Source organism: Hirsutella rhossiliensis (genome assembly GCF_020360975.1).
Source record: "Hirsutella rhossiliensis strain HR02 chromosome Unknown scaffold00031, whole genome shotgun sequence".
NCBI lineage: Eukaryota > Fungi > Ascomycota > Sordariomycetes > Hypocreales > Ophiocordycipitaceae > Hirsutella > Hirsutella rhossiliensis.
The window spans coordinates 62,403-84,525 of record NW_025408697.1 but is presented as its reverse complement, the minus strand read 5'-3'; the positions used below and the strand labels follow the sequence as shown (position 1 = coordinate 84,525).

The following is a 22,123-nucleotide window of genomic DNA, read 5'->3' as shown; positions in this document are numbered from 1 at the left end:
GGTCTTCGCGACAGTTATGAGCCCGGGAGGATGGCACACCTGCAACTTCCGGTGACTGCGCGTTGCGAGGTAATGCCCGTAGATAGCCGTGTACCTCCTTCTCTTGGATTTCCCTGGGTAATGGGCGCGGTGCTTGGTGTTCGACTCCGCGTCGTGGGCTGCTAAGGTCAGGAATCCAGCGGAGCCTGATCCCTGAGGGTGTGTCGGAAAAACGCGGTTGTCAGATATATGTCAGTGCAGCGCACCTGTAGGAGCGCGTTCCACTTTGCCTGCGTGGCGCAATGGTCTTCGCGACAATATTCCCCGTTACCATGCCTATCTATGTGCGTCCACCGTCCCGGCCTCGCCTGGTCTCCACGTGCGACCTGCTACCCCAGCTTTGCCAAAGCGACCCGCTATCGCCGTGCTGATAGCGGCGGTCAGTAAAGTGGTCTTGATCTTGAAGATATTGACTGGGCTGTCCGGGCTGTCTTTGGCTGACGGTTGTGAGTGACGATCTTAGCTGTGAAGATAGTCCCTCGAAGGTCTTAGCCGGCACGAAGAGGGCGAATTCTAATTCAGGCACGCCACGGCATGCTCGAATTGTCGTTGAAATTAGCTGGTCTTCGCCGCCATAGCTATTCCCAAGAGCTCTCTGGCATAGCTGCAATTTGTCAAGAAGAGCCTGGAGGATTTCAGAGAGGCTTCTCGGGAGATTCCTTCGAAGCTGTGTGAAATTGATCGAGGTCCAGTCAGTGTGATACTGTTGCCTATTGACTTCCGTATCAAAGTGCTGCTTCATCTTCTGATACATCTCCGCGAACGTTGAATCGCGGCTGACTTGATGCACGAAGAAGTTCTTTGCTCTCTTCGTGAGGATATTTGAGAACAAAGCGTGGAATTGTGACGGTTTGATGCTGGCTGTGAGCAGGCATCGAGAAAGTAACGGATCTTATCATCTAGGATATCGTAGGCGTCACCTGAATAGTTGAGCTTTCGATCCCATAGCTTAGAAAACTGGTTGGCGATGGCAGGATCGAGGTCTTCATTGGGGACCTGGACTGGGGGCACGGTCCGGTAAGCTTCGCGGTCGATAGCTGGTCTGATCATAAGTTCCTGCTGCTGTTGATTCGATCGTGACAGGGGTAGGGATTGGTCATTGGGGGGGTCTTGCGGGAGGTTTAGATCGGGAGTGACTGGTGCTGGGGTTGGTGCTGGGGTTGTTGCTAGCGATGGCGAACGTCTGAGGAGTTCTTGTTGGCGTCGGTAGGCGGCCGTTTTCTCGTATAAGATGGCATCACGAAGATCGTCTTCATCCCACTCAGGAAGTCGGTCACGGTTCTTCAGATTTACTAGGAATGCCGTGATCTTTGCGTTCAGCTTTCCTGTATAGATTCCTCTGAACCTTAGGGTATTCCGTAGGACCTTACGGACCCTTGGATCGACCTTCTTGAAGTCGTCTTCCTCCCAATCCTCAAAGTCTTCTTGGAATGATCCAAGCAGCTCGAGACCTTGACATGTTGAGGACTTTATAATCAACGATGCGGGCGAGAACGTAGGTATTATAGTGGATCTCATCGGAAGTCTCGTTGACTGGGGTGTTGAAGAGGTCCATGTTGAAGATTGTGGCGAGGCCACGGTTGAATTCAGCAATATCGAGGAATTCGTTGATGTCGAGCGCCGGTGCGTTCGCGTTCGCGCTGCTGCCGCTTGCGCTGCTGCTCATGATGTCGGATGGGGCTTGACAGGAAAATCTGCGAGGAATAGGGCAAGAAGGTGTCAAGAGAGGTCAAATTGATCGAGAGTGATCAATGAAGCTAATAATCAAGCGGGATACCAGAGATTTGTATGTGCGATAGGGCACGCCTAAGAGGTCAGCGGCTGAGGCAAACAACTAGGCACGGTTGACTGAATAGAGTGGGCGCCGGTCGGGTCTTCGTAGTCAGTCTCGCGTTGTAGCACTTCTTTCTTCGCAGAGCGCCACAGATCGTGAGGATGCGTTGAGGAAGTCTCTTCTATCTTGCTGCTCTGAGGTTACCAGCCAAGGTAACAACTGATCAGTGTGGATAGGTTAACTGAGGCTCAGTTGGGTCTTTGATCGATGATCGTGTTGTTCTTGTTATTCTTCGCTATCTAGACCATGCTGTGAGGTTTGATAGGTTGTGTGCGTGTCGGGTAAACGTTGTTCCCTGCTGACGCACGTGATACCCTCCTGCGATGTGCGCTCTATCGTACAAATGATCAGACATATTATTTTATTTTGGCGCAGCAGAGACTTGTTAGCATTGAAGCCGGGTGAATGTCGCATATCAAGCCTGTCCAGGACGATTATTCATAAGGTGGCGATTTTACTCGCAACGCCGCTGTTGCCTGCTAGGCAACCGCTACTGCGTAAACGCGACGGGCTTTGCATTTGTGTATAAAGAGCTGCACATTTCGTGCGTTCGTTCATTTAGCTCCTGTTCTTCAGATAATTCTCATCAATTGCCTGATCTGACGGCAGCCCTGAGGTTTGTTGCCTCTTTGCATCGTACACCACTATTCCGGTAATCACCCAGCTATCAATACCACACAGCCTCTCGCATATTAATATACTATTACAGCGTACCCTTTATCCAGTAGTAGTAGACGCATTCGTCGCCCATCGTCATCACGTTCGATCATAAACGTCCTTTCTCATTTATGGCCGTCCTTCATCCCCAGGAATGCTGTCCTCACCATCAGAGTATCCTCTGCGAATCCAAAACTTCCCGCACCTCGCCTCTTGCATACTCTGCCCTTCCTGGACCTGTCGTTGCGGAGTCCAATCTTCTCTTGTTGGGCACCAGCTGCGCAAGTGGCCGTCGCACTAGTTCAAGCAACATAGCACGCTCAAAGTCGATCATCATCACCGTCCGTCTCTTTGTTGACCAGCATGTTGGCGCTTCGCGTCTTTGTGCACCACACCTTCCTCATGTATCGCCCGCAGGATGCAAGCGCCTTGGCCTCAAGGATTCTTCTCGTGCTGGCTGCGACCTTGGCCTCGTCAATTATGTCTCCTCCCATGAAAGAAACGTCATGCGACGTAAACCCGATGGTCGTAGTAGTAGGTCCTCTTCAGCGGCCGAAGGTCTACGGCTCCGAGAAAGACAGGTACGTTAACGCCTGAACCCGCTCTAGGCGCTTGTAGACGGTTGCTTCATGCTCAAGGTCTCGGATGAAGGCCTTCACTGTGCCCTTGCACACAAACGTGTAGCCATACGACAGAAGGGTCACCTTGAAAGCACTCCTCGAGCACCGTGCTTTCTAGCTTCGTGATCCCGGCATCCAGTGTCTGTCGCAGCTGCTCACTCAGAAGTTGCAGCCATGTAGAATGACTGATCGGATGTAGCGCGCCTCGAGGTCTGCCATGACACCCGCGTTGGGACAACAAGGATCGAGGTGCCTCCTGAACCAGTCAAGGAGGCATGCTTGGGTGCAGTACCGCCGTTCCACTTCCTCATCAGTCCCTTGGCGGGGCCGGCGTGCCAGGATTCGTTGACTTCTTCGAGGTACATTTGCATCGCCTCGTCCACGTTGTCCGCGTTGTCCACGTCGTCCTTGCCGCTCAGAGGGGCTCGGCGTATCCGGAGGTCGATATCCCGACTCGTCGTCCGATGATTCCGACTGATCTCGTCTAGTCGCAATTGTGTTGCGCTCGTCGCCTATTCTACCTCGACGGTGTCTCCTCCCCTGCCGCGTAATCGGCGACCGGTCAAAGTCCTCGTATGTTGTAGGTGCCCAGCTGGATGCGATGTTCGATGCCATTCGGTCGCTCTCTGGAATCGATCGCAGTGTCGTTTCGAAATCCTCCGCCCACCTGTTGAGATTCGCCGTCGCCCGATCACGCTCATCCTGCCCGTGTTCCACCCGTCCGCCCGGCCTACCTAGCGCCATCAGGCTGAACGCGAGATACTGCCCCACCGCGGAGCTAGACTGCATATGCTCTGGATGAGCCAACACCTCCGGCCCGGGCTCTGCCAGGTGATAATACAACGTTTCAGGCTCGGCCCAGTCCACCTTGAGGAAGACGGTCGCCTCGCCAGTTGTCAGCAACCCGTACTCGAGACCGCCCTCGATCATGTAGTGATACGTTTGTGAGGGCAGACGCCGTCAGTCTCTCGGCGTGATATTCAAAACGGCCGTCCGGGTCCACAGATGGCGGGATCGTCTTCCGATTGACGACTTCCTTGTAGATATTCATCGGCCGTAATCCGGCGCGGAGATGCGGAGCTGTGAGCTTATGGGGTGCCTTATACTCGGACACATAGATCATCGTCCGCTTCTCCGGGATGGGTCATCACCAGACCGATAAATGCAGATTTGGTCGGGCCGCAGCTGATGAAGATCTCGTCGGTGGTCCGGTGTTTGCGGCGGTGTTGACGGGTTCTCCCGGGCGACTACTTCCTCTGCGACGTCGCTGATGGCGTGAGGATGGTTCTCGAACGATCCCGTTTCCCATGTCGAATGCGTCGCACACCTCGTCAATCTGCCTGAGTTGCTCCATGATGACTCTGACAGGGTCTTCGACACTATTATGCATGAAGTATTCCAGCGTCTTCTCATCTGCTATCGATCGTTGCGCCTCTCCTTCCTAGACCGGCTAGGAAGTTTTGCTCTCGAAGACACGAATGCCGACGGGCAGACATTCGTAGAGTATCGAAAATGCTCCCCTGCTGTTCCATGAACCGTACAAGGCTCAAGACTAGTAGGGCAGCTTGTTTCGAGGGTTGGTGATGGAACCCCTTGACGTAAGCCTGCGGTCTCTTTCCACCGTGAACTGGAAAAGACGTGGTGATGACAAGCAGCGATGTACTCGTCGAATGTGGTCGGTCGCGTCTGTTCCTCTGCTTCTTCGGCGCGTTGCTGCTCCTTCTCGGCGCGTTGCTGCTCCTTCTCGGCGCGTTGCTGCTCCTTCTCGGCGCGTTGCTGCTCCTTCTCGGCACGATCTCGCTTGTTGACGCTCGTTCTGCTTCTTCGGCGCGTTGCTTTTCGCTTGCAATGCGTTCTTCCGCCTCACGAAGTCGCTCTCTAGCTCCTCGATTTTGTTTGTTTCCTGCATGTGGTAGTGATGTTGGTTGGAACTTGCTAAACGTGTGTTTTTGATGTTGACGACAACCTTCGTGGAAACGATGGTTACGAAAGGCTAGAGACAGTTGAGAAGCAACCACATCATGTCACGTGACTCGCCTGAAATTCTTCCTGACTAACGCACCTAGTTGGCTGCCCCACCTAGTTCTCCACCCACACAGTCTCGCGAAGAGGGCAGGCAAAGGGCGACGTTACCCGTTGATCTTGGTGGGGCCACAGCAGCCCAACTAAGTGTCTTCGCCACTTTCCACTATTCTAAGATTGTCCGGGGTTTTGTGCTGTCCCGGATTTTTGGGCCAACTTAACGTTTTTGGTCAGCCGCGCCTGCCTTTGACCAACGGGTATGTGTGTGTATTTTCCGTCCAGCGCCGTCAGGCCGCTCAGGTCCCGGTGGGGCACAGGACGTGCTGAGCTAGGCTATCGAGAAAATCCTGTCACAGTAGGCTTCACCCAGCGCTTCTTGCAAGGCCTCGCAAGGGCGAGCTGTCGGGCTCAATCCCCGGAGACGACTTTCCTACCTCCTCCCTCGTAGGTTTTCGCTAACTTCATCAAGGTAGGGTTGCGCGATGCTTTGACGACGATACACCTCAGCTTTGGCCTGTGGACGTCGCCGAATCGTTTTGCGATTGTGGCTTGTCTCGCACACTTCATCGACCAGGGCACGCCAGCAGTCGCGGCTGCTTGCACTTCGACGTCAATTCGGCATCCATAGCGGAAAGAACCTTGCTGCGTCACTCGTGGGCATCGTCCAGGACTGGGAGATCCGGGGCGAGTCGGCTGTGTTGTTCTGACAACTTAGTCACAAATGATCATTGCCTGCACTACATGTACAAGCAGCTGGACTCATCCATGAGAACCGCTGACATCAAGGCACGCCGGATGCGTTGTTATGAGCACACTCTCAATCTTGTTGCGCGGGCCTTTCTACGACAAAGATGCAGAGTCCTTCGAACTCGAATCCGAGATCAATTGCATGCGAGGCCTTCAGAGCAGGACCTCGGCCACTGGCGCGCGAAAGGCCCATCGGGAAACTTCATAACGTTGTCAAGTTCATCCGATCGTCGCCACAGCGGAGCGAACACTTCAATCGCATTGCGCAGGATGAAGAGTATGAGGAACATCGGCTTTGCGAAGAGTCAACTGCGGAACTGGAGGTCATCCTGAACAACGAGACTCGGTGGAGCTCCATACATGATGATCGAGAGGGCTTTGAGGAATCGGACGGACATTCGGGCATTCATCTTTGCACTTGAAGGCGAACAAGATGAGGCAAAACGCATCCCGGCGGCTGACATATTATCGAATGAGGATTGGCGCGTACTTGGTGAAGTCAATGCGATTCTCAAGCCAATATACCTTCAGACAATGCGGACCCAGGGCTGGGGCAAATCTGACGGCCATGGGCACCTGTGGGAGGTGTTGGTAGGGATGGAATATCTCTCAGAGCACTTTGAGGACTGGAAGGCATTTACGCGGAGATGACAACACTGACGATGAGTCAAGCTACCTTGGTCGACCTCGAGCCGGTTGAAGCAGCGTCCATTCCCACTGACTCGCCAGGAGGCCGGCCAAACCGTGCGCGTCGTCTCCCCGCTCGCTTTGATGATGACGAGGTTTACGTAGCCCAGCGGACCCAAACGTCAAGGTTCACAGAGTTGGCTTTGCCAGAGCAATATCACTTTTAGTCACCTTCCCTCATATTGCGAGGCCCAGGCAATCCTTCCACTCGACAGGCGTTTCTTCTGGCGGCAGCATTTTTCGCACCTTCATCGGCGAGAGCGTTCCACTGGCGTGATCTTCCAGAACTGGATGACCAGGCCATTACGGTGGGCCTTCTCACACTCCCCAAGAGCATCTCCACAAGTCCTTGTTCTGACGTTGCCGCCGCCCCCTTCTTACCTTTCGTCCTCCAATTGTTCTGCACCCAAGCCTTCGCCCACTGTGTCGAGCCCTCCACGACGTACTCAGAGTCGGTGGCGATGATGACTGTACTGAAGCCCTCGCCCGGCCAGTGTCGGAAACGCAGGGCGGCGATGACAGCTCGCAGCTCAGCCCGGTTGCTGCTTTGGATGCCGTCATCACCCCAAGGGCCCTGCTTTTCCAGACGACCTGAGACCACGAGCGGTTGGCCCTCAATATGAAGCCCCTGTACAAATGCCCAACCTGCCTTCGGATTGGATTGGCCGTTGTTAAGGCATGCTCCGTCGGTCATGATGAGAAGCATGGACTTGTCGTTGGGGTAGGTGCACCTGTGACCACGGACCGCGGGTTAGCCAGGCACGAGAAAGTACGTAACGAAGAAGAAAGCTTCATACCTGACGATATTCATGAAACGAACCCTGCCGCGAAACAGCTCCATCGGTCGCAGGGGGCTAGTGGGATGTCGAAACTTGGAGGAACACCAGACCAGTGCCTCATCACGTCAGATCCTAGGAAGGGATGGCGATGGTGGATGGCGGCGCAAAAGAGCCACGTCATGATCCTCATCATCTTCCTCGTTGTCCTCGATGTCTTCACCAAGGACATCGTCCATAAAGCTAGTCGCTGCAACATATACCACAACGCACCAATCCATGAGGTCCACAGACAAGTCGACCGTTTGGCAGCTCAAGGGCCTTCGTCGTCGTCGCTGCTGCTGTAGCCGAGTGGGACTAGGCCCTGGGCGAGGTACCAGCCGCGAGGCATTGCGGATGCCTGTTTTCTGCCGCTCTGTTCGGTATGTTTGTGCTGAGGTATTTCATTTGACCAAGTGGTGGTCGTGAAGGGAAGGTCGAGGGCGGGGCAGATTGCAAGCTGAGGTAAGATACTTACCGGCAGCCAATCAATAATAGTCTGACGAGGAGGCCGCGAGCGCATCGCTTATGTGGAGAACGGTGGACGGTGGCACATTAGTACGGTGGGCGAGAGGACAGTGTTGCAAAACCCATTTTAGGTTTAGGCGCGTCGATGGGCAGACATTCGAGTACTTCGGAGGTCCCGACAGAAGTACCGCGGACTGGCAGCGGGCCTGCGCGACCTCCGCTGCCAGGGCTGGATTCCCCACAGCACCCTCCTGCGAGAACGATTTCCATCACGAGTAACCAGAATCACGTCGGTATATCAACAAAAATTACTTGGAATTCTTTTTTTGTTAGAGCATGCCCGAATATCGACGCCATGAATGACCATAAAGAGCACTGCGTCACAAGTACGGGAAGATGATCCCGCACCTGAGGGCAAACAAGGCCATACCCTGGACCAGCCCAATGTTTCCATCGTCAATGCGACGCATCCTTCCTTGTATTTTTACTTTCTTGGCACGCAAGTGTTAAGAAAGTAGCCTATTCTCACATACTTTCGCTTAACAAGTGCTCTTGACAAAACTCCAATTGAGCCGCGCGCAAGCGCTGGCGGCGGCCATGGCACCAGCCTCAGGTTCGCATGTCGACTCCAATGCCTCGAGACAAGGCATACGATCGCCGCCAAATTCAGCGGCTCACATATCGCATCTCCGCCTCGCTACCGACGGAAGCTCGCCGAAAGACTCGTTTCCCGCGGCCCAGCAGCTGGCCCAGTCAATCTCGTCCACCGAAACGCTTGAAGCTGCCGTCACGGAAGGAGCGCAGCTGGAAGAAGCCCCGAATCTCCTCGACTCAGCCCAGTCCACTGAGCACGCGCCAGTCTCAATCCTCGAAGCGGCCACGAAAATTGCTTGCGACAAAACGGCTGCCCACAGCGCCAAGCTGGCAGTCTTACGGGTCTTTAGCGAATCATTCGAACAAGCAGCAAAGCAGTTCACGTCTGGTACCGAAAACAGCAGATTTTGCAGTTCTTAACATTTTCCGAACGACCATTAACTATCAGAGAAGTCGTTGACGCGATCGCATTAGATACCACGTCGAAACCTCGATTTGACCGCAAAATAGAATGCCAGTTCCAGAGGAGGTGTCAAGATATTGTTCCAGCCTCGTGTCCGTAACGAGAGACAAACAGGGCAGCGAAAGACTGTGACGCAGCTGCAGCTTGCACATTTCTCAGTCAAGGAGTACTTGATGTCTGACAGATTACAGGCGGACATCGCTGAGCACTTCGAACAGACTAATGCAAGAGCTTCCATCGCAGAAGTCTGCCTTGCGTACTTACTGGATATGGATCACTTTCTTCCGATTACAGAACTCAGGCAGTCATACTGGTTGGCCCAATATTCTGCACAATACTGGATGGACCACGCTGTAGTAGCGGGTGTAGCAGCGCAAGAGTTCATTCACTTCTCATAGATTTCCTTGTATGCGATGTTACTCTAAAAAATGCTGTCAGTTGTACAGGCCTGACTATTTGTCACAAAGTGGTCCGTATATTCCGTACCGAATCGCACCAGCTCTATATTACGCCTCACTTGCGGGATTATGCCGTTCAGTTCAGACGCTTCTCAACAAGGGTGCCGACGTCAACGCCCAGGGCGGGCGATACGGCAATGCTCTCCAAGCTGCGTCAACTCAAGGACATGAGAAGGTGGTCCAGACGCTGCTCGACAAAGGTGCTGATGTCAACATCCAGGGCGGAGAGGACGGCAATGCTCTTCAGGCTGCTTCCCTTGAAGGACACGAGAAGGTGGTCCAGATGCTGCTCGAGAAGGGTGCCGACGTCAACTCTCAGAGTGAAAGGCACGGCAATGCTTTTCAGGCTGCCTTATGTGGAGGACACGAGAAGGTTGCTCAGATGCTGCTCGAGAATGGTGCCGACGTCAATGCCCAAGGCGGAGAGTACGGCATGCTCTTCAGGCTGCTTCACTTAAGGACATGAGAAGGTGGCCCAGATGCTGCTTGAGAAGGAGCCGACGTCAACGCTAAGGATGGCAATGCTCTGCGCTGCTTCATATGGGGGCACGAGAAGGTGGTCCAGATGCTGCTCGAGAATGGTGCCAACGTCAACACTCAGAGTGAAAGGTACGGCAATGCTCTGGGCTGCTTCACTTAACGGACACGAGAAGGTGGTCCAGATGCTACTCGAGAAAGGTGCTGACATCGACGCCTGGCTCTTCCCTTGTCTATTCCGAGCTGCAGGCTGCCGCAGCATTTAGGGAAGAACAAATGGAAAAAGCACGTCAACGCCCTACATGTTTGTGAGAACGTCTGGGTTTGCGCTGAAGGGAACTGCACGTTACTCGCAATCGTCTCCTACCAACAAGCCTCAAGCGAGGTGCCATTTCCCTCTGGTGGTCGTGTTTTTATTCGAAAGGACTTATACATTTCGCACATAGACCGGAGTCATAAATATCTTGTCGCATATCAAGCCTGCCTAGGATGATTATTCATGAAGTGGCGATGTTACTCGCAACGCCGCTGTTGCCTGCTAGGCAACCACTACCGGTACTGCGTAATCACGCGACGGACCTTTCATTTGCGTATAAAGAGCTGCACAACTCCGTGCGTTCGTTCGTTCACTTCTTGTTCTTTAGATAATTCTCATCAATTGCCTGATGCCATCTCTGACCCGTGTGGAGCCAAATGTCTGACACAATCTCCTCCTTGCGCAAGCGAGTCACTGGTCCATCTCCAAAGTCTTGTCCCACAATTCGCGAGATGCTTTTCTTTGAGCTTTCTGATTGCGCCAGCCTCCTCTTTGCTTTGATAGCCACGGATAGGTCCTTTGAATTGGCAAGTCTTCTGGCTTCGACTGCATGGTGCTTGGCTTTGGTATATGCTGTGCAGTAGCTCTAGCGGCTGCAATTCTAGCCCTCTAGACGTGATTACTACCTCCTTAAAATACTTCGAACACCCGTTAAGTTGCCAATGCAAGGGGCTTAACGGCTGAATATCAGCCCGAAGGGTGAATATCGTATACCTGCACTCGACTTTCTTAGGGGTACCCACTAGAACCCCCTTCCGCCTTCAGCGGCTAACCAGCCGTTCGAACTACTTCCTGGCAGGCCCAGTCTAACTATAACCTATATCGTACCCCCTTCCCTGTAGCTTGTAGGAAGACGACGTTTAGTCACGGTAGAGTGGTGGATACAGTGGATCGCTCAGCTGTTGACCCTGACGCCGTTGTTGGTCAGCGAGGCGCATCTTCATCCCTGTCTCATAGTTAGCCGTGAATGCAGTACGTAGGAAACGCAGGCGTATAACCTTCCGTCGGCGTGTGGTTATAGAGGCTCTGACGATCGAACGGCGCCTCAAGGAGTAAGCCTTGGAGCGAGGTAACCCGTGAGACGGCAACATAGCTAATACCGGCCTGGAAGTCGCGTGTAGCGAGATCAGTAACTATTTTATCCTTTGTTAGGCTCTGGCATTTGTGAACAGTAATAGCAAACGCCACGATTAGGAAACTGCGTGCGAGCGCAGGTCTCGTTGCCCACGGAAGTCCCGCCTGACTGGCAGGATGGGGTGAGATTTTCCTGCCCTCGTTAGTTGTTAGATACGGCGGTCCGTCGTAGCTATCAAAGTCCACCATAATAACGGCTGGGGTCTTCCAATGGATCGGCGCCTGCGCTCCAGGCGATATCGTATACAGTACCCTGAGCACCGTTAACTAGGCCAGCTGATTGCCACAGATTAGTCGTGAGCATCACCTGGTGCCCTTAGCAACAGGAACTTGTTAGATAGATTGCCAGCATTGTTGCTTGGTGCCTGCCCAGCGCCGTTGCCGTGATTCTTTGCCTCCACTTGTATTGCCGGGGCGTTGAGATGCACCATATGCTCGTGGTTGTATTGGTTGACCCGTGCCTTTGTAGAATACACTCGCAAAGCGGTCCTGAAGCCGTCAAGCTCGCTCCGCGGTAGCCTGGCCTGCCCGATTGCTAAGGAGGTTCCAGGATGGTATAGATAACTTTATCACGCAGTTCCTGCAACGCCTGACGGAACTGGGCCTGATCATCACCAGCCTGGCGCTGTGCCGTGGTCAGGAAGACGGTGCGGTCAAATAGGCGGTAGGCCACCTGCCCTCTCCTTTCCAACGAAGACAGGCCGGTGCTAGTCGAATACAGGGGCTTTTGTCGGACTGGTGGTAACTGGAAGAAATCGCCCACAAGCACAACGCTCACACCACCAAGAACTCGAGGTTACGCTGTGGAAGGCTTGTCGCAAACGGGAATCGATCCGCGCGAGCTGCTCAAGCCCTAGCATGCTCTTTTCATCGATAACGAGGTATTTGATGTGCCGTAGGCGGGACTGAAGGGCGGCTGCGTCGGCCGGGGGAAGGTCGGTGAAAGTACCGCCTACTGGGAGGCGCAGCAACGAATGAATGGTGCTGCCCTGTATCTGGTTACTCGCAACGCCTGTTGGCGCCACGCGGCATATAGGGCTAGGATTCGGTAGGGCGGCTGCCTGAAGATGGGAAGAAAGCACCTTGATAAGGAACGACTTGCCTGTGCCACCACCACCATCAACGTGGAAAGGATTTGAGCAGGATTTTGCGCCTGGAAGTGGCCCATGAATGTGTCGTACACGAGCCGTTGTTGCGTATTCAGCGTATTACGCCAGTGAGGGCCAAGGACCTCCACATCGTTGGCCATGGGGTGGCTAGCGATAAGGTCTTTCCAGTAGCCGTCTCGGAGTTCCGGATAAGTACCCACATGCTGTGTCCAGTCGTAATTGATGTCGATATCGCGGCGGCCAAGTAGGTCAAGATCTTCCTGGGTAAGGGAGTTGTCAGGTAAAGGGCGGCGAGGCGAATCCAGTCTTCGTCATCAAATTCTTCCTCCACAGGCAGAGCCTCGTATTGATCATCTTGAGGCTGTAATCGAGGCCTCTTTTGGCCGACCGTAATGGTCATCACCATGACTGTGATGCTGCCAACAATAGGAGAAGGCCTCAGCGTGAGAACCAAAAAGCTGGCCGTCAACTGTGAGGAGATCATCAACCCGCCGATGTGGGTGGTTTAATGTTAGCTTTACACGACAGTAATCTGACCACTGTTGACCTTCTGGATCAGCCTGATAGCTAGAAAGTAAACCAGCACTCGAGGCCTGCCGTTAATGTTGCCTGGCTGCCATTGCTTCCACTTGGAAGGGTCCCTAGGGCGGAAATTCCAGCATTTCAGGAAGGAGACGTAGCTTAGGTCCGCTAGGGCTTCCGGGCGTTGAGTGTACTTTTCGTAAACGTTGGGGCCTCGTCCACCTCATCGCCGTCAATACGGAGGGCAGGAATGCCTGTCAGGATTACGACAGTCGACGTACAGGCAAGTTCGTGACCCTTCCTGTAACGGCAGGCCGAGGAGCAAGTGGCTGACCTCCTGCTTCGAGTAATCCCGCTCCGCAACCAGCTGATTGAGGAGCTTTGACGTGAAGGAAATCAAGGGGTTGTGGTCCTTGACCCGGGGCATCAGGGCCTTCCCAATCTGGGCAAAAGACTCGCTCTTCTTTTCCGACTTGGAGCAGTATTTGGCCGCGTAATCGATTACCTGCTGTAGACTCGTGCAAGGCGAAACATCTGTATTGGCTAGCCACGCAACGGTAAGCAAGCGGTTGTAGTGGTTAATCTGGCCATCGTTCCGCTCGCCCCTAAAGCTCCAGTGTTTAGAGTGAGGAACCTTGTCAAGGAGGCTAGTAGGCGCTGGCCGTGAGGAAATCAAAGCGGCACTCCACCTGCTTGGTATGCTTATTGAGCTGCATGCAGTAGTTGTTGCAGCGGTGGCGTTGCACGCGGTTGACTACCATCGATAGGAACTGAACGGTAAGGGATGTTCCAGTAGATTACCGATCAGGTTCCCTTCCCCAGGAGCCTGTATTCGCTGTGGCTCTGGGTTCACTGCAGATACGTGGTATCCCCAGATGCGAGCAATTGCTCCGGGACTGATCGTTGTCAGGATCTAAGTCTGGGTGGCCACTTAGCCAATATAGGCCGTGGTGGTGACTGGAACCCCTGCCCTGCCACTCGTAGCGGCCCCAAGAGTCCGTTAGGTTGAACTTCTGCTTCAAGACAATAGCCTAAACAGCGCATAACGCTTATGAAAGTGGTACGCAGCGATGTGGGCGTTGTCTCGCAGTAGTTGCCGGGATAGAGCCATCCGCGCCGCCTCAGGAGCTGTTTGCCACTCGTCAAATCGAGGCATATGGCGGTATAGGGATTCCCAGTGGTAATCGGCTGCACTTGCAGTAGCGAAAGACCAGGCTTGCCTGATTATAGGCATATGCTTCCAACTCCTTCCTTTGTTTATACCAATACGGCCGGGTGCCCCTAATTACTGCGGCTTGGCGCGTGATCGACTGGATCAGGACCTGAGCCTCCGGCTCGTCAGGCTCAGCCATTGCTTCCTCTAGGTCGGCGCGTGTAAGGGGCTGACGGCGGCTGTCGCGTTGCTTGACGAGTAGTCACTTCGCTTTCGGACCTGCGCACGTAACAGCGTGTTGAGGGCGACGAAGGCCACGTCTTATGGCGGGCGAAACGTCCGTCATGCCATCTCATCGCATGGGCAAGGTAGTCCTGGAACGTGATGCTCCGTAAACGAGGCTCCACGAAGTCGGCCTTGCCGTCAGGGTAGAGGGTAGGGAATGCAAGCGTTAGCAGCGGCTGGGAACGGTTGAATTCGTCGATGGGGGTCCTGCGAACTGAAGGCAGCGGCATCTGGTGGTGAGCCTGCGCGTTACACGGTATATGCTCCACATCAGTCATACGCTCAGGGTTAGGGGTACCATCAAGAAATCGGGACTGCAGAGCGTTCAATTCGGTATCGGTAACCTGCAAATTCGGGATCGCTGATGCATCGGCATCGCTAGGATCCTCTTCACAGCCTCCTCGACGGGGCCTTTGGGGACCTCGCCGTCAGGTATGTCAGCCACTTGGCTGGCAATGGAATCAACTATGTTGCCATCAAGAGGAAGCCGGTGCAAGCGATTCTGACTCACGACGATATCGCGATAGCCCCGGTGGTGGCGCTGTAGGTAGTGCAGCCACGCCAACAGGCATGAGCGGCGTACCCGCAAATCGCGAGCAAACTGTTGCCGGAAGCGAGGCCTTATATTGAGCGCCACGTACCTGCAGGACCTTCACATGTACGTGAACTCTAGCAATGAGCATCTCCTCGACCATCGTTAGATCGGGTAGATCGCTCGGGACTTCCCCAAAGTCAAGGTTGTTCGCAGCGCTAAAGTAGGGCTCGTTGGGGCCTTTCTTCCTGTCTCGACTAATGCAGCGGCTGCAGATTTTCAAGCTATTTCGCTTCATATCGAACCAACGCTCCTGGCAGCGAATGCAACTATGCATCTTGTCGTCATTCAGGGCAGTATAGAACTCGCGCACAAGGCTCGATCCCCCTCACAAAGGGCAGGCAAGTCAAGGTCCCTGTAAAAGGCGGATCAACTATCTGATCGAACTGTCGCTCTTCAGGCTGTGGCCGTGGCCGGGGTTAATGTTGACTCGACGTGTATAGCGGCCGCGGCGACGACTCTGTGGCAGTAATGAAGGAGGGTACGAGGCGATTCCTTCGGTATAGGCGTGCCTTGCACAACAGAAGCCGATGGGAGAGTGCCTTGAGGAATTGGCGTTTCTGGAATCGGCGTGCCCAGAACTACTGTTGGCAGGCCAAGGGTAGGAGGGGTGGGGGAAGGTCCCTCTACCGCGCTTGAGGTAGATGGCCCCGGCAGAGGTCTAGGCAGTCCCTGGAGTGCGGGCGCCAGGGCACGGCATAACGTAGATGTGGCAGGGGGTCGTAAGACTTGCACACACGCAGGCGTTGGCGCAGCCCGCCTTGGAGGCGTCAGGTTAGCTAGAGAATCGGTCCGTTTCGTGGCTCTGCGTGGCGATAGCCTCAAGGCGAAATTCCGCATTGCGGCAACGGCGGCTCGAGATTCGGTTACCCGTTCCTTTCGGCGTGCGTACAGCTAGCACAGTCTCTTGTAAACTTCGTAGGGTCCTTGACGCTTCGAAATTCGACTTCAGGCAGGTCTTGCTTGCAGGTATGGCAATTCCGAACTGCCTGGGGTATGTCGTCCTCCATCTGGCCGTATATGTATCCACCTCTTACCCTTCAGACTGCTAGAAGAGACAGAATAACCGGAGAATCTTGGGAGGTGGGCCGGCTGCCGAGGTAATAGGTGAACCTATAAACCGTTAGTAACATGATTAGTTTGATAGATTGGGCAGAAAGAGAAGCAGCCGCTATGTAGGTTAGTGTAAAGAGTGCCTAGCGACCCAGTAAATTGATGGCATGGATGGAAGAAAGGAAGAACTGGAAGCTCTTGAGAGCCTGCCAAGCTGGCCAGTTACCTAGTCAACGCTCAGGGGTATTTTTGCGGGCCTTCATTTGGTGACGTTATCGGCCGACCAATCCGCGCACGAGTTGAGCACAAGCCAGGCCAATTAGCCAATCAGAGGAGGTTTTATGCTCGAATCTTTCTGACTGAGTAGAACGCCCTTCGGGCTGAACGAGGAAGGCTCGCCAGCCGCGGCTCGCGCAAAGAAGCCTTTCGGAACGAAATTTGGCGACAAGAGAACCGGAGAAGAGTTGGCTACAGAAGAGAGAGAGTTGGCGACAGTAGATAGGAGACAGGAAGAAGAGTGAGGTCGAGATACGAGACACGGCGAGAGACGTAGAGCATTATCGTGAGTGAAACCGAGACAGAGCGTCGGGGAGGCAGGCTAGGCCGCTGGAGGGAGATTTTGTTTAAAAGGCGCAAACTCAAAGGGCGTGGAGAGACGGCAGGGTTGAAGAGAGATGTGAGTGGGTAATGCATGTCTGGGCGAGTGGAAGGCTCGGAAAATTTACATGTGCTACCGGTATAAGTCGTAGGTATAAACAGAATAAGGAGTATATTGGGGAAGTTTTGACTTGATCGTCTTCATGAAAAGGAGAACAAGAAGAGAAGAGAATGTGCTATTCGAGCCTTTGGCAGTTGATTTTGAGGATGATGAGACATGTTGTCATGTTGTATTGTTTCGTTTGAAGCTTTAAAGTTTAGAGAATATTCTTGGGCGGACGTCGGGCGCGCAGTGGTCGGAAGATATCGACGCGGGAGGTCTGATAGAGCCAGAGGCGGATGTGTCTTGGTGATTGACCTGTTCGGTGTCCGTCTCTGACTCTGCGGGGTCTTCCGGGGACAGAAAGGAGGAGGTATCGGATTTGGGGGAGTCTTGACCGTCACAGTCGGTGATTATGGTGGAAGTTTCGGGAGAAAGTCGCGGTCTCTTGGTTGGGGTTTGGTAGGGATCGGGCATTGACCGACTTGATGCCAGCATAAGGGGATCGACTGGGCCAGAAGCATGCGGCGTGGGAGGCGGGGCTTTGGGCGGCCTTGGGTTTCTTCGTAGAGGTAAACCTGGCCAACGCAACGCTATAGTCCGAGGATTGCCGACCGCGCTCTTGGGTGTCGTCGGCAGTAGTTGTGTTGCAGAAGCCTGGTCGGACATGGCCTTGTCGTGGAAAGTCCACGTGTCGGGGACGACGATGAAGATATAGTCTTGGTCGAAAGCCGGGGCATGTTTCATGATCTGGTGATCCAGTAAGCCGGCGATTTTGCCCGTACAGGTGAAGAGCGTTCGACTGGAACTGGCTGTCGCGCCTCTCGGTCATCTTCTTGCATAGGAGGTCAAGGATTAGCGTGAATGGGAAGATGACGAAAACTTGGAAGGGCGAAAGCCCTTGAAGGGGGTTTTGCCGGGAATCCCAGGACAAATAAAGGTGGAGAGCTGGACAAAGCCGCAGCAGCTCAGCTGGGTGTCGTCAAGGGCCGCAGCCGAGTTTCCATGCAGGAGGTCGCGGCCGGAGCCGATGACAGGTCCCGTGAAGGAGACAATGGGTTGTATCGTTGGGAAAGTATCCACCGAGCTGAGGTGCAGTGACAATTCTATGGATATCGTCAGGAGGGCAGTGGCGACAGAGAGATTTGGAGCATAGACTCACGGTTGGTAGCTGTGATCGCGGACTATAAGCGCGGGGACGGTGTATTCTGTGATGTTATCATCGTCCGACTCAAGCCATCACGTCGCTCGATTTCCACGTCAGGGCAAAGGGATGAACACGGCCGACCATGAAGAACCATTGCTCGGTCCATTCCGAGGAGATTATCTGTTGGTTGTATATGGAAATATTAAGGCTGAAGAAGATGCAGGTCGATGGATTGCCAGTATCTGACCGGATTGCTGCATACTCCGGAGTCGACAGCCATGAGGGCGTGGGAAGGAAGACCCTCGCTAGGGTTTCTGCGTTGAGTCCTTTGACACGATGCTCATTCTGGTAGGCGAACCTAGCCGGGCAGCCGGGCTGGACAAAGGCCATCATGGACATGTCGGCGCCAGCATTTTCTGGCTGTCAAGAGGTTGCCGCGGGAGGACGAGGTATCGACGTTGAGCTGGGAGGCCGACATCGTGAGAACATGGCAGATGTAGTCACCGTGGAAGTGTAAATGAGGGTTACGCAGAGTGGAGGTGGGCATCCTATAAAGCAGGTTTTCTTGCTGCTCGAAAGAGGGCTCGCGGCTAGGGTCGGGGAGACTTAAGAGTCAGAGAATGCTACCTAGGTGATAGATCAGAAGCGGGGTATGCGGGAATGAGCTGGCGAGGTTCTTGAACAGTCTCGACCATCTGGTTCTATGGTCGTGAGTGAAGTAGGGGCCGGGGTTGGAAGTTGAGTAGGGGTGATGGCTATGTCGCGAGAAGTTGGAGGTCGGCGAACAGTAAGGTTAGTGTGGGTAAGTCTGCGGAGAAAGAAAGTCCAGCAGTACCCTTCGGTGTCATCGTTGCATGGAGTAGATAGCAAAGGCGACAATAACGAATGAGAGTGAAGGAAAGAAAGAGGTTATGGTAGTATTGCAGGGGTCCCTTTTTGACGGTCGTCGGTAGTTGGATGGGCATTGCGTGCGGCTGAGCGAGGCGGGTGCCGACCGTGTCGAGTCCACTATTGGGACACGGTGAAGTCGGATATAGGGGACGAGCTGAGGAGGAGGATGCGAGTTGGTCACGAGAACTCTCCAAGAGGTTTGCAAGTCGAGACTCCGGTGGCTAGCGACTACAAGAGGACAGGCAGGGGATCCTGGCTGTCGCTTTGCATGAAGGCCGTTGATGCGACGTTGGTGGTGGCGAGGAGCAAACCTAGCCGGGTAGTCCGGTTGCACGAGGACACCGTGGACATGTTATCGCCGGCAGCCTTTTGGCTGTTGCTCGACGAGGTGGAGTGGCAGATATTGATGGAGCAACTGATGCGCAAGGTGGGTGGGACGGCGTTGGAAGGGCCGGAGTATGGTTGGAAGTGTGCGGCGGGCGGTTGGCGCGGCCACCCCATGTGCCGGAGGTCGGCGGTAGCCAGGATTCGCTGGAGTGCGCAAAGAGAGCACGGCGATGGAAGGGCCGCCTTTGGCAAAGCTGGGGTAGCAGGTCGCACGTGGAGACCAGCCGAGGTCAGGACGGTGGACGCACATAGGGAGGGTAAATGGGGATTACAAAGGGTAGTAGTATTGCATCGCTTCGGTACCATAGGCAAGCATTATAAGGAAGAAATGCCACGGCCATGAGAGTAGTGATCGTTAGGAAGCTTCCACTCGGAAAGAAATAGTGTACGCCAGAAGCGAGATTATCAAGTGGAAGTGCTCCGGGCCAAAACTTTCTAGCCTGTTGCCAATCCACGCTAGTCGACGTCGAGGAGGCAGTAGCATGGCGGACAGTCCTGCAGGGAAGCTAGGCGAGGCGGCCGCTCACCGTGGAGCCTGTTCGTTGTCAGTCGAGGATGGAGAAGAGGTAGGAACGGGAGTGCCTGTTTCGGGGTGCGGAGATGATACAGGGCAACTCCGAGAAGGGCACGGGCACGGGAGACAAGGTTGGGGCGGTTCGGGAGATACAGATCAGTGGCGAATGAAGCATTAACGTTCCGGCTGATTCAGCCTAAGCAGTCTGCGGTCGAAGAAACCGCATGGAGAAAGCATGCAGGGGCGATCGCAAAGTCACTGCCGAGAAGACCGCCGCGAGGCGGTTTGCGATCAAGCAGAGCACGGAAGTCCCGTAATTTGGTCAGCAGCGGAAATTCCGCGCAACGTCAGTCACCGAGTCCGCTTCCGAGGTTCGTGTTGCCTACAGAACGTGGAGACCAGGGGCAGTGGGCTCTGACAGTCCGCCCCTTCATCGGCCGTTTTGCCCCAGGAGAGGGTCCTGAAGGTGACGGGCAGGGAGATAAGGCGGCGACCGGCGGTGTCCCGGGTGTTCGTTCGAAAGGGGACCGACGCTCCGACCTATCCAGCCCAAGGATACGACTTTCCAAGACCTAAGACGAACGGCGCAATTTGCAGCATCGATTGCATGGGGTTTGCCCAAGCTCCGTCGGGGACCGGTTCGGCGGCCAAGGGCACAGGTGGGTGTGGACGATGGCGCAGCAGAGGCAGCGGACGGCTCGCTGCGCGGACAGAGGCAGTCCCGGAGGCGGGAGAAGAGCCCGTCTTCCTAGCCGGGATGGGCGCCCGATAAAACAGGTCCGAAGTGGAATCGGAAGGCATAGGAGACGGGAGCTGCAGGCCGAAGACCTGGCGAGTGTGCTGCGCTTTTTGGAGGAAGACTTTGCCTTGAAGGAGAGATTGTCTAACGATCAGACGTGGTGCACGCCAATACCGCTCGAGAGGAAGGTGTCGACGGTGCGAGACTTCTATCAGGCGTTCCACGATGCGAGCACGTTGCCGATACGGACCTGCATGGTGTGCTACCGCAAGTGTACGAGAGGAGAGTTGAGGAGATTACATGGGATCATTGGCTGTCAAGTTGCGTACCAAAGGGCGGCCGCTCACCATTTTCATGCCGGAGTTGCTTTCCTGAGGGCGAGTCCGTGTCGGTGTGCGCCGAGTGTGGCCGATGCCTGGCGCGCAGGAGCCTGTCGCCGGCGATCCACCTTCACAGTCGCCTTGGCTGCGAGCACATGTTCCCCGATGAGCTCAAGGGACTGACGCCGGTCGAAGAAGCTCATCTCGCTGAACTCATGTTACGGGTTTGTCACGAGATATAGCATTCCGGGCGGGCAGAGACAGAGCGTGAAGTATCCGAGGCATGTCAGGGCCACATCACAGTGTTTCCGAACAATGTGCAGGAGCTGGCCACCAAGTGCTCCCGCACCCCCTTTGCAAGCACTGGACGAGATCCACATCTCGTGGCAGGGCGCGGAGAAGCCGGCACCGAGCGACCTGTCGAGTCTCTTGTCGGTGAGGCGGCGGGTGGTCGAGAGGGCCCTTGTCTGGCTGAAGCGGAACAACCCCACTACGCCGAGATCGAGATCGACGCGGCGGAGATGGAGAGCTGGGAGACTCGATACACGGGGTACCGTCGTCGGTGTGCGATCGTATGGAGCGGAACGAGCCGTCTGGGTGGGAGAAAGCGCGGACGGCGCACGTTGTGCCGCCCACGGAACGCGCCGTGGACGAGGAGGGCCGGTGGAGATCGAGAGCTCTTCGCCCTGCTCAACCAAGGACAAGAAGCCGGCGGCCAGGGTGAAGGTCACGGGCCCAACGGAGAAGGCGCGGTTCGCGATGGAAGTGACGCCTGCCCCGACCAGAACGTTCCAGCGATCAACGAGGTGACGTCTTCTGGCATGTTCGCGCTCGACGGACCGCCAGACGTCGCGGACGTGGAGAAGCTGCAGTTTGCCTGTGACGCTGTTGGTGAAGGTGCCGACGACGGCCGTGCGGGCCAGAGCGTGGGTCGGGTCCCTAGCCGGGGTTCGGGGCGTGGCGACGGTGGTTGTGAGCCATACATCCGGGTTTCGCGGGGTGAGTTTACCGATTCCTTTGAGGCGTCCTTCTTTGCCAGGACGTTCCCGACCCTGTTCCCATTTGGCGTTGGGGACCAAGGCTGGTTGAAGAGACCATGGTCGACGCGGGAAGGTCACGGCCAACTTGCGAGGCAGGGCTGTCGAGGCAGAGGCGGCCGCGGGACCCCGTATCGTCTCGAAGCTTGAACCTTCAGGCGTGGGCCGAGATCGTGCTCCGGCGCCATGGTGGTCGATTTGCACTGCACCACATCTTCGCATTTCTCGTCTTCAACATGGGGTGCGGTCGAGGAACCGCCGGGTCAGCATGTTGAGTGTGGGAGGAAGAACTTCCGCAAGGTAGAGCGCATCGTGCGTTCGATGACCACAGAAAGGCTAGCGGCGG

At 55.0% G+C, this 22,123-nt stretch overlaps 4 protein-coding genes across 4 annotated transcripts; 1 reads left to right on the top strand and 3 right to left on the bottom strand.

The window, feature by feature from the left end:
• Nucleotides 1-3,309: 3,309 nt before the first annotated feature.
• On the bottom strand, nucleotides 3,310-4,080 carry HRG_11975 (uncharacterized protein; the record flags this gene model as incomplete). The annotated part of the gene is made up of 3 exons (XM_044870445.1): nucleotides 3,310-3,502; nucleotides 3,563-3,742; nucleotides 3,818-4,080. 3 exons carry the CDS (start codon nucleotides 4,078-4,080, stop codon nucleotides 3,310-3,312), a joined length of 636 nt encoding a protein of 211 aa, XP_044714482.1.
• A 2,703-nt stretch (nucleotides 4,081-6,783) lies between these two features.
• Nucleotides 6,784-7,447, bottom strand: HRG_11974 (RNase H domain-containing protein; the record flags this gene model as incomplete). The annotated part of the gene is made up of 3 exons (XM_044870444.1): nucleotides 6,784-6,852; nucleotides 6,929-7,337; nucleotides 7,404-7,447. 3 exons carry the CDS (start codon nucleotides 7,445-7,447, stop codon nucleotides 6,784-6,786), a joined length of 522 nt encoding a protein of 173 aa, XP_044714481.1.
• A 1,039-nt stretch (nucleotides 7,448-8,486) lies between these two features.
• HRG_11973 (ankyrin repeats (many copies) domain-containing protein) lies at nucleotides 8,487-10,044 on the top strand (the record flags this gene model as incomplete). The annotated part of the gene is made up of 3 exons (XM_044870443.1): nucleotides 8,487-8,871; nucleotides 9,485-9,835; nucleotides 9,899-10,044. The coding sequence occupies 3 exons, from the start codon at nucleotides 8,487-8,489 to the stop codon at nucleotides 10,042-10,044; spliced, it is 882 nt and encodes a 293-aa protein (XP_044714480.1).
• A 10,914-nt stretch (nucleotides 10,045-20,958) lies between these two features.
• HRG_11972 (uncharacterized protein) lies at nucleotides 20,959-21,965 on the bottom strand (the record flags this gene model as incomplete). Its single annotated transcript, XM_044870442.1, has 2 exons — nucleotides 20,959-21,821; nucleotides 21,866-21,965. 2 exons carry the CDS (start codon nucleotides 21,963-21,965, stop codon nucleotides 20,959-20,961), a joined length of 963 nt encoding a protein of 320 aa, XP_044714479.1.
• Nucleotides 21,966-22,123: the final 158 nt, after the last annotated feature.